Here is a 16,611-nt window from a genome sequence, read left to right as displayed (position 1 = left end):
AAACACAGACTTCAGAGGATAATTAGAACTGCAGAAAAAATAATTGCTACCAACCTGCCTTCCATTGAGGACCTGTATACTGCACGAATCAAGAAGAGGGCCGTGAAAATATTTGCAGATCCCTCACATCCTGGACATAAACTGTTTCAACTCCTACCCTCAAAACGACGCTATAGAGCACTGCACACCAGAACAACTAGACACAAGAACAGTCTGCTAAACAAATAATTCCATCAACACTGTCAAACTATTTACTGAATCTGCACTACTATTAATCTTCCCATAGTTCCCATCACCAATCTCTTTCCACTTATGACTGTATGACTATAACTTTGTTGCTGGCAATCCTTATGATTTATATTGATATATTGACCATCAATTGTGTTGTAAATGTTGTACCTTGATGAACGTATCTTTTCTTTTATGTACACTGAGAGCATATGCACCAAGACAAATTCCTTGTGTGTCCAATCACACTTGGCCAATAAAAATTCTATTCTATTCTATTCTATTCTAAAATATAAAATGCAAAAGAAAGTGAAAACAGTGGGAAAAGGGAAGAGATTATAGGGGAAAGGGGAAAAAGAAGAAGTACTGACTTCCGATTCTTTTGAGTGCAATAGAATATCGTGAAAACCAGGGGTGGGCTTCAAAAGTTTTAGCAAGAGGGTTCTCCTGGATGGGCGTGGCCTAGTTGGCCTCCTATACCACGGTGGGGGGGGGGCATTTTTGCCCTCCCCGGGCTCCGGAGGCTTTCCTCCAACTTCCGGGAGGGTGAAAATGGCCTTCCCAGGCTCCAGAGCTCCTCTGGAAATGGGCCCGTTTCAGGCCTTCCCAAACTTCCTGTAGGCCTGTTTTCCACCCTCCCCGAGCCTCTTTGCACGCCCTGCACTTACCTGCATCCAAAATGGGCTGCTTGGGGACTCCAGGGAGGGGAGGGGTGAGGTGGGTGGGGCCAGCCAGGAGCGGGATTTGGGGGTTCTCCAAACTGCACAGAATCCTAGTTAGAAGTTCTCCCGAACCCCTGCAAACCCCCAGCAGCCCACCCGATAATAACATTACAGCCTCAACTTTTTACTTTTACATACTTCCTATGTACTAGCTGTTTCTATAGCCACAAACTTATCTAATCAGCAAAACCCGAAGTCATTGTTTCATTTTCCCCACCCCCCATCTCAAGCACACAAAATCCAGAAATGCTTTCCAAGTAGGAAGAATGCCTCCCATCGACCCGTACGCTCACACAGAGAGAGACTTCTCAGGGTGCCGTCCACCAAGCAATGTCGGCTGGCGGCCCCCAGGGGAAGGTCCTTCTCTGTGGGGACTCCCACCCTCTGGAACGAACTTCCCCCTGGATTGCGTCAACTGCCTGACCTTCGGACCTTTTGCCGCGAGCTGAAGACGTATTTGTTTATTCGCGCGGGACTGGCTTAGAAATTTTAAATTTTAAAATTTTAAAGAGTTTTAATTTTAATATTTATATCTGATACAAATTTTATGGGGTTTTTAATGGTATAATGTTTTAAATTGTTGCCAAACATATAATAAGTTTTTTAATCTTTGTTTTTATTTTTATATTGTCATTGTTTTTATTGTGGCTGTGAACCGCCCTGAGTCCTTCGGGAGAAGGGTGGTATAAAAATCCAATAAATACTAATACTAATACTCTTATACTCTTGCTGACCATGAAATTATTGAAAAGCAGCTTTCCACGCAGTTAATACGGCAACAACGGACTGCTAACCGGGAGAAAACTATAAATGAACCCCCTCTAATCTGCCAGAGGTTTTATAGAAGGACCATGCCGTGGGTTACTGCAGCTTATGAAAAAAGGGAAGACCCGGTTAGCGGAACCACTTAGCATTCTGCCTGATTGGTTCTTTGTTTCTTCTTTATGGACTGGTTTTTTGTTTTTGGTTTTTTGTTTTCACGATAGATATGACTAGATAAAACGTACCTCATGGTGCTTAGGGCCAGGAGCCCAAATGAAATGGTGTGGACCAAATGGTAAGCCATAGCAGGTTTGAAGACGGTGGTGGACGTGGGTTCTTTTTCCACGGATTTCATACTTGCACGACCACTGCACAAATGAAGGAGGAGGAAAGAAGCAGATGGTTATACTGTGGCCACCAAGGTGAAGACTTCAAAGTTCTTTTTAAAAAGGACATCTGTAGGCCACTCAAAGCATCCTCTTACTTATTGATCCTTTATTGAGGCAATAAAGCATTTTAACGCATCTGTAATGCATTCGACGGGTTGAATGTGCTAAATGTGTGAGATTTTTCACTTTTATACAATACAACACTAGGGTCAAATATATAGAAGCATCACTTTTTTTTTTTAATTTGCCAGTGATATTTTTTCAGACAACAGGGGTGGTATTTTTTTTAATTTTATTTACATTTATATCCCGCCCTTCTCCGAAGACTTAGGGCGGCTTACAGTGTGTAAGGCAATAGTCTCATTCTATTTGTATATTTACAAAGTCAACTTATTGCCCCCCCCAACAATCTGGGTCCTCATTTTACCTACCTTATAAAGGATGGAAGGCTGAGTCAACCTCGGGCCGGGCTTGAACCTGCAGTAATTGCAGGCTGCTGTGTTCTAATAACAGGCTTCTTACAGCCTGAGCTATCACGGCCCCGTACAGTACGGGATGTACAGTACGGTACGTACCGTACGGTATGTACAGCTGTGTAAATAAATATTTCCTTGATCAGTTTCTTTGGAAATAAGGTAGATGTTTTTTTCATAACTGATGGGAAGCACAGATATTCAGGGACTGCAGTACCTTTAGACAGGGACTGCGAATAGAATAGAATAGAATAGAAATTTCTATTCTATTCTGTTCTGTTCTGTTCTGTTCTGTTCTGTTCTGTTCTGTTCTATTCTATTCTATTCTATTCTATTCTATTCTATTCTATTCGTACCCTTATCCTGTATTCAAATCATGTTTATACTCATATATGTTATCTAATACATGCTTGACAAATAAAATAAACAAGCAAACAAGCAAATGAATAAAAAAAAAATAAAAAAACCTCCACAGTTTAAAAACGGACCTACCTGAGGTTTTGAAAAGAGGCAACAGCAGCTGTTGTGGCGGTGATCAGCAGGACAAATAAATAAGCATAAAAAACTAGGGTATCTGAAAGTCTTGCGAAAGTATTAAAAGGCAAAAGACCAAACGCTTCTTCGCACAAGTACAGGTTAGCATCAAAATCTCTAAAAGAAATGAGGAGAATAGGGTGACGAAGTCTGCGATTTAAAGAATTTATTTATTAGAACTAAACTCTACCCTGAAACGTGGAGAGACCTTCCTTCTAAGAAAATACTTTAGGAAAACAGTTGTTGCTGTACCTTGTTGCTCCGAATCCAAATTTTGCTTTCAGGAATTTGAAGATGTGCTCATCAGATTCCAGATTTAAAATTCTCTATGGGGGAAAGGAAAAACGTATAGCATTTATATTCTCTGGAAAGGACTATACAATTTAGTCCCTTCCTGCTAATCCTGCTGTACTCATGACACAAGTGATTACCTGAGTATTCTTTAAAGCAGTGCAGTACAAGAAAAGTGTTGTGGTCCATCAGCAGCCTACGGAGCTGGCAACGGAGTTGGACAGCGATGAGGCTGAGGTGAGGCCAGGGCCATCGGGAAGTGAGGTGCGGACTCCAGAGCCCGATAGTAGTGAGGCAGAGGAACAGGAGGAGCCTGTTCTTAATGCACGCATGAGAAGAGCTGCCAGAAGGCAAGAGCAGCTCAAGCAGAGAGGACAACTTGGGAGTAGGGCCAAGATATGATTGGACCCTCCCATAAGGCTTAAAGCAGACCAGCAACAGCGTTTGGGCTTTGCTGGAAAACAACGTTGTAGCTGCGTCTTCTGCTTCCTGTACGTCTTTGTTTTTGTGGCTTCTGGACGTTTGCCAGAAAGGGCCTTTGGCAGTTTGCCTAATTGGACCAAGGTTTGTGAGATAACCGAGGAATTTGTGTTGGGAGGCATTTGTTGAGTTGAACGACGCTGGGAATGAATTAATTCCCAGCTGTTCGAATAAAGTTTGTTTTTCCACGGACTAAGTTTATTACTACCTACTTGGGTCTGGATCACAACAAAAAGTACTCTAAAGAAGGAGAAGAAATCTTTCCCTGAAGATTTCTGTGAACCCCAAATTCTGTTCCAGAAGTGTGGAGGATCCACCAGAAGAGAAATTAGAGCCATGGAGTTGTAGAAGATTGAAGTTTTCTTCTACATGAATAGATAAAGTCAGGGGTGGGCTTAAATTTTTTTAGCAAGGGGTTCTCTGCCCGGTTGCTGGGTGGGCATGGCCTAGCCGGCCTCCTGCACCACAGTGTGGCGGGGCCCCAGCATTTTTGCCCTTCCTGGGCTCTGGAGGCTTTCCTTGAGCTTCTGGGAGGGCAAAAACGGCCTCCTCAGGCTCCAGAGGCCCTCTGGAGGCCAGAAACAGGCCCATTTCTGGCCTTCCCGAACTTCCGGTAGGACCGTTTTTGGCCTTCCCTGAGTCTCCGTTCATGCCCTGCACTTACCTGCATCCAAAATGTGCTGCATGGGGACTCCTTTTTTTAAAATTATTATTATTATTTATTTATTTATTTATTTATTATTATTTATTTATTTATTTATTAATTAATTAATTAATTAATTAATTAATTAATTAATTAATTAATTAGATTTTTATACCGCCCTTCTCCCGAAGGACTCAGGGCGGTGTACAGCCAGAATAAAAAACACAAACAATATACAATTAAGAACAAAATTAAAAAACTTATTCTACAGTTGGCCGAAACTTTAAAACATTTAAAATCTAAAAACCCGTTAAAATTCATATAAAATTTAGAAATATAAAATTTAGAATTTAAAAATATGACAAAAACTTAGGCCAGCCCTGCGCAAGTAAATAAATACGTTTTCAATTCGCGGTGAAAGGTCCGAAGGTCAGGTATTTGGCGTAAACCAGGGGGAAGTTCGTTCCAGAGGGTAGGAGCCCCCACAGAGAAGGATCTTCCCCTGGGGGCCGCCAGCCGACATTGTTTGGCGGACGGCACCCTGAGAAGTCCCTCTCTGTGTGAGCGTATGGGTCGGTGGGAGGCATGAGGTAACGGTAGGCGGTCCCGTAAGTACCCAGGCCCTAAGCCATGGAGCGCTTTAAAGGTAGTAACCAACACCTTAAAGTGCACCCGAAAGACCACAGGCAGCCAGTGCAGTCTGCGCAGAAGTGGTGTTACATGGGAGCTACGTGGAGCTCCCTCTATCACCCGCACAGCTGCATTCTGGACTAACTGAAGCCTCCGAGTGCACTTCAAGGGGAGCCCCATGTAGAGAGCATTGCAATAATCCAAGCGAGAGGTAACAAGAGCATGAGTGACTGTGCATAAGGCATCCCGATCAAGGAAGGGGCGCAACTGGAGAACCAGGCGAAGGGGAGGGGTGGGGCCAGCCAGGAGTGGGATTTGGGAGTTCTCCAAACTGCACAGAATCTTAGCTAGAGGTTCTCCCGAACCCCTGGAACTCCCAGCAGCCCATCCCTGGATATAGTCCTCTATAATTTAGTGCCTAAGGCTTAAATATCTCATAATTCACCTTTAAAATGATACTCTATAGATGAGGGGGGAAAAAAACTTTACCCACCTTAATAAAATTATTTACAAGGAATGTCAAGCACAGCACTAAAAGCACATGGAGGAGAAGTTTCCCAATTCTGCTTAACAAGCCGCCGGTTTTCAAGTTATTCTGGAAAAGGCAAGCAGTTAACAATACTTAAAATGCATCTACAACACGGGTGTCAAACTTGCGGCGTCATGACACGTGACGTATTGCGACATTTCCCCCCTTCACGGAGCTGGGGTGGGCGTGACCCGCGCATGAGGTGTAAATAATATTTAATTGCGCTTGCTATCTACCGTTTATAATGGTACAAAATGGATGAAAGAGTAGGTAAATAACAGCTCTGGTTTTCTTAGCGAGTTATTTTGGCAAAGCAAAAATGGAAGACGTACCTGAAGTTTTCTTGCTAACAAGGCCGACATATTAAAGCTGACAAGCAATGATCCAATTATCATGGAATTAAAGAACTGTAAGAGGTAAACCATCAGCAGACTGGCCACCTGTACGATATAGAGCCATATAACCTGCAAAAAATGATTGAGAAATGATGCCAGGCACAGCTTCTATTTTTGGGGTATTAAGGCTTGGACGAGAGAGACTAAATTTACATGACTCCTTTTTGTTTTACATCCAACCCCGTTTAAATTCATTATTTTTAAATAACCCCACCGCCTTCCAGTGACATATTGTACGGGGTTGCCAGCTGCAAGAGTATCTTATTACTTCAACATGGCTTCAGTCTCACACCAATGAGTGCCCCACGCAATAATTAAACTTACTTTTCCTTCAGGGATCATGTCAAGGCAGTCGAAGGTGAACAAAGCCATTGCTTGGATCAACAGGATGAATTGATTAAATTGCCAGGTCAAACTTAAGAGGAAGGTTGCAATAAACACGGCTAGAAGCGTCAACCTCTGTAAGAGGGAAGAAGAAAAACAACGGATTCAAAAAGAGAAGAAGAATGGAAGGCTGAGTCAACCTTGAGTCAGTCAGAATCGAAATCCTGGTTTTATTTATTTATTTATTTATTTATTTATTTATTTGATTTTTATACCGCCCTTCTCCCGAAGGACTCAGGGCGGTGTACAGGCAGCAGTAAAAAATAACAATACAATGTACAATTTAAAATAGAAATTAAGAAACTTATTATAATTAGCCTAGCATTTTAAAAATTTATCAAACTAAACCCCATTTAAAATAAATAACAAATTTAAAATCAATTAAATTTAAAATTTATAAAAATTAAAAAATTTAAGCCAGCCCCGCGCGAATGAAAAGGTGTGTCTTCAGTTCGCGGCGGAAGGTCCGAAGGTCAGGTATTTAGCGTAAACCCGGGGGAAGCTCGTTCCAGAGTGTGGGAGCCCCCACAGAGAAGGACCTTCCCCTGGGGGCCGCCAGCCGACATTGCTTGGCGGACGGCACCCTGAGAAGTCCCTCTCTGTGAGAACGTACTGGTCGGTGGGAGGCATACGGTAACAGCAGGCGGTCCCGTAAGTACCCGGGCAGAGTCAGCTTGCAATACTAAACCCTGCGCCACCATGGCAATAGAAGAGAGTAAAATAGAATAGCAATAGCACTTAAACTTATATACTGCTTCACAGCGCTTTATGGCCTCTCTAAGTGGTTTACAGGGTCAGCATATTTCCCCCAACAATCTGGGTCCTTATTTTACTGACCTCAGAAGGATGAAAGGGTGAGTCAACTTTGAGTCAGTGAGAACTGAACTGCTGGTATCATCAGTTATGATTATTTCTTCATGAAATGTGAGTACGTAACCCCCAATCTTCCTAAATAAAAAAAGGGACGTGGTGGCTCAGTGGCTAAGACACTGAGCTTGTCGACCAGACAGGTCGGCAGTTCGGCGGTTCGAATCCCTAGTGCCGCGTAACGGGATGAGCTCCCGTTACTTGTCCCAGCTTCTGCCAACCTAGCAGTTTGAAAGCACGTAAAAAATGCAAGTAGAAAAATAGGGACCACCTTTGGTGGGAAGGTAACAGCGTTCCGTGCGCCTTCAGCATTGAGTCATGCCGACCACATGACCACGGAGACGTCTTTGGACAGCGCTGGCTCTTCGGCTTTGAAACGGAGATAAGTACCGCCACCTAGAGTCGGGAACGACTAGCACATATGTTACCTTTAATCTTCCTAATCCCCTTGAATGCAGTGGTTGAAGCAATCTGTGGATGCAGTTTGTCCTGACATTAGATGCTAAGCTCTTTTTGGCAAATGCTAGGTATAGTATATATGGTCTCTGTAGGATCAATTCAATCAATGATGTGACATGTGTTTGTTTTGAAACCGTTCCCAATATTTCTTTAGCGGTAGCCAAATATTTTCTCAATAAAACTTTTTTTTGGGACAAGGAAAGAGAGACTTACTTCGTGAGCAGATCGTAAATGTGGTCTGAAAAGGACCGTAATTGCAGCGAGCTGGACGGCAAAGAACGGCAGTGCCCAGTTTTCTCTTAGCGGGATGGTGAACTCCACTCGGGTGGTATCTACCCTGCGGAAATCAAAAAGCAAAAGCTAGTTCTAAGCTAAGATGGGGAAACTACTCAGAGAGGTGGAAAGTAAAACACGCTTGGAATATTCTCTGCGGACTGTGAAAGATGGCAAAAAGTTTACAGGCTAATCATACGAATGTTTAAAAGGTGTTTTTTTCTGTTTTTTGTTTTAAAAAAACAGCCAGGTTTCAGACAGAGAGGAGCATGGTGTTTCTGATCCAGATTTAAGCAGTATGTTCAACTTTCTTTGGTTTTGGCCTTCGAGTGAATGAGAAGCCTGGCGACTGCCTGGATAGTTTTCTTGGCAAGATTTCAGAAGTAGTTTGCCATTGTCTGCTTCCTAGGGCTGAGAGAGAGTGACTGGCTCAAGATCACCCACTAGCTTTATGCCAAAGGTGGCGGCTAGAACTGACGATCTCTCAGTTTCTAGCCTTTTGCCTTAATTGCTACAGAACACCAAAATGACCAGGAGTGGGCTTCAAAAATTTCAGCAACGGGTTCTCTGCCAGGTTGCTGGATGGGTGTGGCCATGGTGGGCGTGGCCTAGTTGGCCTCCTGGACCACGGCGGGGGAGGCGGGTTGTTTTCACCTTCCCCAGGTTCCGGAGGCTTTCCTTGAGCCTCTGGGAGGGTGAAAACTGCCTCCCCCAGGGTCTGGAGGCCCTTTGGAGCCTTCGGAAATGGGCCTGTTTTCGGACACGTGGAACTTCCGGGAGGCCCATTTTTCCCCCTCTCCGAGCCTCCGTGCGGGCCCTGCACTTAGCTCACATCCAAAATGGGCCGCGTGGAGACTCCTGGGAGAGGCAGGGAGGGGTGGGATTTGGAGGTTCTCTGAACTGGCCATAATGTTAACTACGGCTTCTCCCGAACCCTGCCGAACCCGTAGCAGCCCACCCCGAAACTGACCATGAGCTTTCTCCAAGTTAGACTGGGCCATGTTCCTCCCCAACCTCCTCACTGTCTGACTCTGCTGCCAGCTCTGCTGGCCGCTGGCAGTCACAACACAAGCGCCTTCAGAATTTCAAGATTTGTTATTATGATTTTGCAGTAAAATTAGCACTGGCTTGCATGACACTGCTTTCTTAGCCTGATCTATCTTGAAGGGGTGGCATTTCCATTGTGGTTACATTCCAATTACCATCAGCCCCAACTATCATAGACTAAAATTGTATCTCCCCCACCTCTATATATTCAAAAATTTGGGTTTACCCCAACATAGCTCTCCTAATGGAAACATTCGGATGTCCCCAGGTAAAACTTTCCCCAGGGGGGAAAAAATCATTATGGTGGTAAGAGAACACAAACTCACCTGTTGACTATATACCAGACAGCAGCTAATACACCTGAAAGCCACGTTCCGCTAAGAAGCCAACTAGTCACATATAAGGCAAGGACATACACAGCTTGAAGGCTGAACAGTGTATAGATGTAAAAATAAACAGGTTCTAAAAATCTCTGCAAAAGAAGGATAAATCAAGTAGAGAAGCGGTCACCATTCATTCATGATGTCCACAGTTCGTATCCAAAAACGTTTCTGTAAAACCCATCCTGCTTATTAGGAAGCCTTTGGAAACTTGATATATGACATGTTCAAGTAAGACATCCTGTAATTCTTCAAGCCTGCTGCACTCTTGGTGGAAGAGGTTAACCTCACTGAACCCAGTGTGTGTGTGTCTTTGAGTCTATCATGACTCTTGGTGGCTGCAGGGACCAATCTTTGCATTTTTGTAGGCAAGATTTTGAGAGGATATTTTGCCAGTCAAAATCTTCTTCATATGGTTGGATAAAAATGATTGGCTCAAAATTATCCATAACAACGGTCACCAACTGGTGGGTCCATAAGAAAATTTTGGTGGTCCACAGAAAAAAATATTTATTTTTTTATGTTGCACTAAATACTATTTATCTTTTTTTTAAATTCATATTACTGGTCCATGGGATTTAAAATTATGAATTTAATGGTCCCTGAGGTCCAAAAGGTTGGTGACCCCTGATCCAGATGGCTTCCATTCCTAAGGCAGGATTAAACTCCTGTTTCCCTACTCCCAATCCAGGACTTTAAACCAAACCAAGTCTCAAAAGAAATATACCTTTGAGTCAGTCTTGATTCTGGACAACTACATGAGCAGGTTCCTGCAGGGCCTCTGTGGCTCAGACTGGTAAGATAGTCTGTTATTAACAGCAGCTGCTTGCAATTACTGCAGGTTCAAGCCCCACCAGGCCCAAGGTTGACTCAGCCTTCCATCCTTTCTAAGGTAGGTAAAATGAGGACCCAGATTGTTGGGGGCAATAAAAGTTGACTTTGTATGTAATATACAAATGGATGAAGACTATTGCTTGACATAGTGTAAGCCGCCCTGAGTCTTCGGAGAAGGGCGGGATATAAATGCAAATAAAAAATAAAAATATAAATAAATTTACTTGGCAAGATTTCAGAAGTGGTTTGCCCTTGCCTATGGCTAACAGTGATCGGCCCAATATCACACTGCTGGTTTTGCATCAGACTACCAAACTGGCTCTGAAATATGTTTCAGGCTCTGTGAGTGAGTGAGAGTGTGTGTGTGTGTGTGTGTGTGTGTGCGTGCACGTGTGTAAAACAGTGACATTAAATGTTTCTGTATTTATGCAACAACAATAACAATATGGGTGACTTTTTTAAGCATTCGCCAGGGATTTTTCAGGACAACTTACTTTCAAATGAAGCACTGTATATAGCATGCTAAGAAATACTTCTTGATAAACATTCATCCTTTCAAGTATATTAATGGTTCTCATGGATTCAGTTTTATTGTCATAGATCAAGCTGTGTAAACCTGCACGGTGTAAAAGAAAGGGAAAATGTGACACCTCCACCTATAAAAACCCATGAAAATGTTAAAGACTTCTGCTAAAGCGAAGTTACAAAGAAAGAAACTGAAATAATGCCATTCATTCATTCATTCATTCATTCTGCCCATCTCAACCAAGTGACTTTATCTTCTTGATTTAGAACATGGCTATCCAACCTTTCGGCTTGCTTGGGCCACACTGAGTGAAGAGGAATTGCCTTGAGCCACATATAAAATATATAACATAGTTTAATGTATATAAATAACAAGTCTGCGGCCCAAGGGCTGGACATGCAAAGTCAATGGAGAAAGCCGGATTCGCTTAAAGACCATAGGATTCACTTAACAACTGCAATGATTTGCTTAACAATCATGACAAAATGTTGTGAAATTGGGCATGATTTAACAACCACATGGATTAACAATTCTAGTCTCAATTGTGATCAAAAGTCAAGGACCACCTGTGGAAGGCAAAGCTGGATAATTGGGTTCTAAAGCACAGAACAGTTGATGTATTTGATGCAAAAAAAAATAACACTGAAAACACTAACTCTACAATACCTTGTTGAATTGATGGAGCTGCCAACATCTGTTTGTAGTAGGAGTAGTACAAACCGCATTCTGTTCTGAAGGAAATTTCCCGTTCTACTTCCTAGAATGAAGCAAATCAGCTGAGATGCAAGAAGAACCTTAAACTATGAATCTATTAATTTTGCTTAGCCTTGAACCTGCCCACTTGGGCAGAGTTCACGTATCACAAAAAGGCCATGTTTAACTGTGATTTGTTGTACATTGTAAAGTTGGTTCAACCCCCAGTTTGGAAGGTTGTAACTGTGCCTGACATATTGCAAACAGTATAAAAACCAAAGCTGTCCCATTAGGTCTGACGGCAATGTTTCAACTTATTCTTAAGTAGAATAGAGTTAGAGCAAGATCAAGAAGAATTTATGCAATACAACTTTTTAAACTTATGGGCTAAATCCACGCTTCCTGACTTTAGGGCATCTATTCTTTGCATGATTAGGTTGAGATGCAACCCAATGCATTAAACAGGCAAAGCCGTTTGTAATACTTATCTCATTTCTCAATGCAGTTATTCCAGGCCATAGATCACTAACTTTCCTAGCTCGAGCAGTGTGAAATTGAGGTTGAAAGATTAATCAAGATCATTTTGTGAGTTGATGACACAGCAAAGCTTTAAACTCTTCTTCCTGAATTGTCCACATATTCCAGACGATTTTGTACGTTGACCAAAATATTAATTCCTAAAGGAACTATAAACCATGTTTCGTTTCAGATAACGGGCATAGGAGTTATAATCAAGGGGGGGAAAAAAACCTTAATCTTGCATGAAAGTTACTTTGGTAATTCTTGTGATTTTAAATTGACAGACAAAAAGTCTTAACTGATGTGCCCTACGCATAACAACAACAACAACAATGAGTTGGAAAGGCCCTTAGAGGTCTTCTAGTCCAACCCCCTGCCCAGGCAGGAAACCCTACATCACTCCAGACAAATGATTATCCAACATTTTCTTAAAAATTTCCAGTGTTGGAGCATTCACAACTTCTGCTGGCAAGTTATTAATTGCTCTAACTGTCAGGAAATTTCTCCTTAGTTCTAAGTTGCTTCTCTCCTTGATTAGTTTCCACCCATTGCTTCTTGTTCTACCCTCAGGTGCTTTGACTCCCTCTTCTTTATGGCAACCCTTAAGATATTGGAATACTGCTATCATGTCTCCCCTAGTCCTTCTTTTCATTAAACTAGACATACCAAGTTCCTGCAACCGTACTTCATATGTTTTAGCCTCCAGTCCCCTAATCATCTTTGTTGCTCTTCTCTGCACTGTTTCTAGAGTCTCCACATCTTTTTTACATCGTGGCGACCAAAACTGAATGCAATATTCCAAGTGTGTCACGTGACCTTGATTCTATCCCTGTTTATGCAGCCCAGAACTGTGTTGGCTTTTTTGGCAGCTGCTGCACACTGCTGGCTCATATCTAAATGGCTGTCCACTAGGACTTCAAGATCCCTCTCACACTTACTACTATTGAGCAAGGTACCACATATATAGTACCTGTGCATTTTGGGGTTTTTTGGCTTAAATGTAGAACCTTACTTTTTTCACTGTTGAATTTTATTTTGTTAAATAGCGCCCAATGTTCAAGTCTGTCAAGATAAGAACAGAAGTGCTCTTGGGTGAAATGTAAATTTAAAATTGGTAGCTGGACTCTCTCTCTCTTTTTAATTCTTACACCTACATTGGGGAGGGGAGGGAAAGCCCCAGTGAAGTTGGAAGAATTACATATGCTTAGAATAATCCACCAAAATCAATTAGTTTACTCTAATCTGGATTGAACCCAGTGGAAATTTTACAGACGTCTTTTCTATGTTCTTTTGTCTTTTCTAAAGTAATTTGTGCATTACAGCCATCAGCCTGCCATTACATTCCATTTCTGATCCCAATTTGAATCGGATAGAGTCCTTCTATTTAAAATAATCTTGTCTTTTGCAACATGGGAAAGATGCTTTTATGCCGGTAAGCTTTTAATCTCCTGAGTTCTAAAGACTTAAGGGACTCCGCTTGTTTTAAAGCTGTTTTATCGGCTGTATTTGTCTGTTTTATTGTCTTGCTGACATTCAAGGCTTATCAGGTGGAGAGCCAGGATATCTATGGAGAAGAGAAGGAAGAACTAATATCCAATGCGATGACATCAGCTCACAACCGACACCAATTATTTGAGCGGGTCAGGATTGGCACAAAGGGCATATTTCAAAGCCAGTGGTATGATGATGTCCCATTGTTGAAGTTTGTGGGGATACAAATCAGTGGTGAAATCTAAATTTCTTTCCTACAGGTTCTATGGGCGTGGCTTGATGGGGTGGTGGTCATGTGACTGGGTGGGCGTGGCTATGTGACTGGGGGATCAAAAGACAGAAACTCACTAACAATCTCCTGCTGGAACAGGGTTGGACTAGATGATCTCCAGGTGCCTTCCAGCCCTGGATTATCCTCTGAAGCTGCCTCTAGTGCCAGGTTTGTAGTCTGTCCTCCCTCCCTCCCTCCCTCCCTCCCTCTTTCTTTCTTTCTTTCTTTCTTTCTTTCTTTCTTTCTTTCTTTCTTTCTTTCTTTCTTTCTTTCTTTCTTTCTTTCTTTCTTTCTTTCTTTCTTCTTTCTTTCTTTCTTTCTTTCTTTCTTTCCTTCCTTCCTTCCTTCCTTCCTTCCTTCCTTCCTTCCTTCCTTCCTTCCTTCCTTCCTTCCTTTCTCTCGCTCTCTCAAACGAAAAACCCCCCCCCCATTTTTTGCCTAGCAGGCATCAGCTTTTTTACCTTTTAAAAGTAAAAGGCGATCAGGCACCTCAGCTGGGATTGTCAGAGCCTTGTTTTAACCCTTTAAAAGCCTTTTTTAAACAACTTCTTCGGCCGAAGAGGTTGTTAAAAAAATGCTTTTAAAAGTAAAACAAAAAAAGGCTCTAACTCAGCTGGGCATGGTGGGGGGCAGGGATTTTTGCTACTGGTTCTCTGAACCACCTGCCGCCATTGCTACCGGATCGGCTGATCCGGTCCGAACCGGGAGCATTTCACCCCTGATACAAATATTCTACCACACTAAGAGCTTCAAGGCTACATGTTGGCTTTAATGACTTTAGTGATAGTCCAATCACAAGGGACAGTGTTTCCCTACCTTTGCAACCTTAGGAAGGGTGGACTGAACCCACAACCAAAAAAATCAATTCTGGATGGTAGAACATGGACTTCCGTTCCCAGAATTCCCAAGTCACCCAGCCCCCCCCCCCAAAAAACAGTTCTAGATCATAGATCTCACCATCTTTGAAGCAAGAGACCCTGAAGCACTTTCAGTTGTCTGGATAGGAACTAAAGGTAAAGGTAAAGGTTCCCCTGGCACATATGTGCTAGTCGTTCCCGACTCTAGTGCTCATCTCCGTTTCAAAGCTGAAGAGCCAGCGCTGTATGACGACGTCTCCGTAGTCATGTGGCTGGCATGACTCAATGCCAAAGGCGCATGGAAGGCTGTTACCTTCCTACCAAAGCTGGTCCCTATTTTTCTACTTGCATTTTTTTTACGTGCTTTCAAACTGCTAGGTTGACAGAAGCTGGGACAAGTAACGGGCGCTCACCCCATTACGTGCCACTAGGGATTCGAACCGTTGAACTGCCAACCTTTCGACTGCCACTGAGCCACCGCTCCACTGGATAGGAACTATTCTACTCTAAATTCAATCAGCCACAAAGCTTGTAGGTTAATACAACTGATGTCTCCACATTTGTTACGCATTTGGGGAAAAAAAGTATGTATAATGTACAATATCATCTAACATATTTTTTTGAAACATTCTGGATTTAATGGGGGGGGGAGAGGAAGATTGATCATAGAGAGGGATCCAATTAGCACAAATGCATCAAACAAATTAATTTGTAAACTGGGTACCAGCTGTATTCCACCAAATGCCACCCTTTATGAGGTAAACATTACTGTTTTACATCTGTTTTATACTAAGCTAACATCTGCTTTCCTTATTTGCCAGTTCTGTAACAAGTTCTACTTTTTTTCTATACTCTCATCAATTGTGGCCAGGGCATAACAATTTAATAGTAAAATCCATTCAGCCATATTAATATTAGTTTAGTAAACAACGTCGTTCTTCCTTACTAGTAACACTAATATTAATAGAAGAGAAGGTATGTATTTTATTAACATCGATACGTAAAATGCGGACATTATTTTATTCAAATGCTTGTGTTGCTGCTAATTATTACAGCTCCTCAGAGTCTTCCGATTGAATCAGGTGTAAACGGATAATTAATAAATCAGATTAATATGAGATTTCTATTCTGACCCTACACGCTATATTTTTTTCATTGTAGATAAAATGTTGTGTTCAAACTGCTGAGTTACTGAAATAATTCTCACTTTTTTGGGGGAAGATCTTTGATCACTTTGGGGCAGGGGTGAAATCTACTTACCTTCCTTACCGGTTTGGAAGTACACGCTCCGTGTGTGCGTCACATGCGCTCAAACACCCACTGCACATGCGCGAAACCTTTCTGCACATGCACAGAGGGTACACAACACATACCGTCTTGGTTAAAACCAGGAAGTAACGACAGCCGGGCGGGTGGGCGGAGCCTCGCACCGCAATTGCTACCGGTTCTCTGAACCACCAGCCAAGATCGCTACCAGATCGGGCGATCCGGTCCGAACCGGGAGCATTTCACCCCTGCGTTGGGGCCCTGATTTATCCCACAAGGGCGAATAAAAAAAAACTTGCATTTGAATTTGCTGTGACGGGCATAAAAAATAGACAACTGGACAGCTTCCTGGTTTATTAAATCTTCAACACATAGCACAAAGTATATTGTTTGTCTTCTATGCTGGAGTGTCAAACTCAAGGCCCGCAGCCCGGATCCAGCACGCGGGATGCTTAGATCCGGCCCACGGGGCCATTCTGGAAACAGTGAGGTTCTGCCAGCAAAAATGGGAGCCCATTTTCACGGGCAGAGCGTTCAGGCCACCACAGGCACCCCCAACATGAGTGATGTTGAGCTGGCCACACCCACCCTGGCCATACCCACCCTGGCCACACCCACCCCTGCTCGAGGTCAAACACAACCCTGATGCAACCCTCAATAAAATCGAG

General features: G+C 42.7%; 1 protein-coding gene across 3 annotated transcripts in view; it reads right to left on the bottom strand.

Moving 5' to 3' along the window:
* DPY19L3 (dpy-19 like C-mannosyltransferase 3) overlaps positions 1 to 16,611 on the bottom strand; it is a 45,686-nt gene that overhangs the window by 18,101 nt on the left and 10,974 nt on the right. For 2 of the 3 annotated variants that reach the window (XM_058155345.1, XM_058155344.1), the window contains exons 4-13: positions 11,513 to 11,603; positions 10,815 to 10,936; positions 9,433 to 9,578; positions 8,000 to 8,123; positions 6,401 to 6,535; positions 6,014 to 6,145; positions 5,646 to 5,747; positions 3,361 to 3,434; positions 3,067 to 3,225; positions 1,958 to 2,080 (exon numbers count right to left, since the gene is read on the bottom strand). In XM_058155345.1, the coding sequence (XP_058011328.1) occupies positions 1,958 to 2,080; positions 3,067 to 3,225; positions 3,361 to 3,434; positions 5,646 to 5,747; positions 6,014 to 6,145; positions 6,401 to 6,535; positions 8,000 to 8,123; positions 9,433 to 9,578; positions 10,815 to 10,936; positions 11,513 to 11,603 (1,208 nt within the window). The remainder of the gene's footprint in view (positions 1 to 1,957; positions 2,081 to 3,066; positions 3,226 to 3,360; positions 3,435 to 5,645; positions 5,748 to 6,013; positions 6,146 to 6,400; positions 6,536 to 7,999; positions 8,124 to 9,432; positions 9,579 to 10,814; positions 10,937 to 11,512; positions 11,604 to 16,611) is intronic. The other variant, XM_058155346.1, reaches the window with a different exon arrangement.

The sequence above is a fragment of the Ahaetulla prasina genome, chromosome 12, assembly GCF_028640845.1.
Source record: "Ahaetulla prasina isolate Xishuangbanna chromosome 12, ASM2864084v1, whole genome shotgun sequence".
Taxonomy (NCBI): domain Eukaryota; kingdom Metazoa; phylum Chordata; class Lepidosauria; order Squamata; family Colubridae; genus Ahaetulla; species Ahaetulla prasina.
Note: the sequence above shows the minus strand (reverse complement) of the source record. Positions and strands in the feature narration are given on the sequence as shown.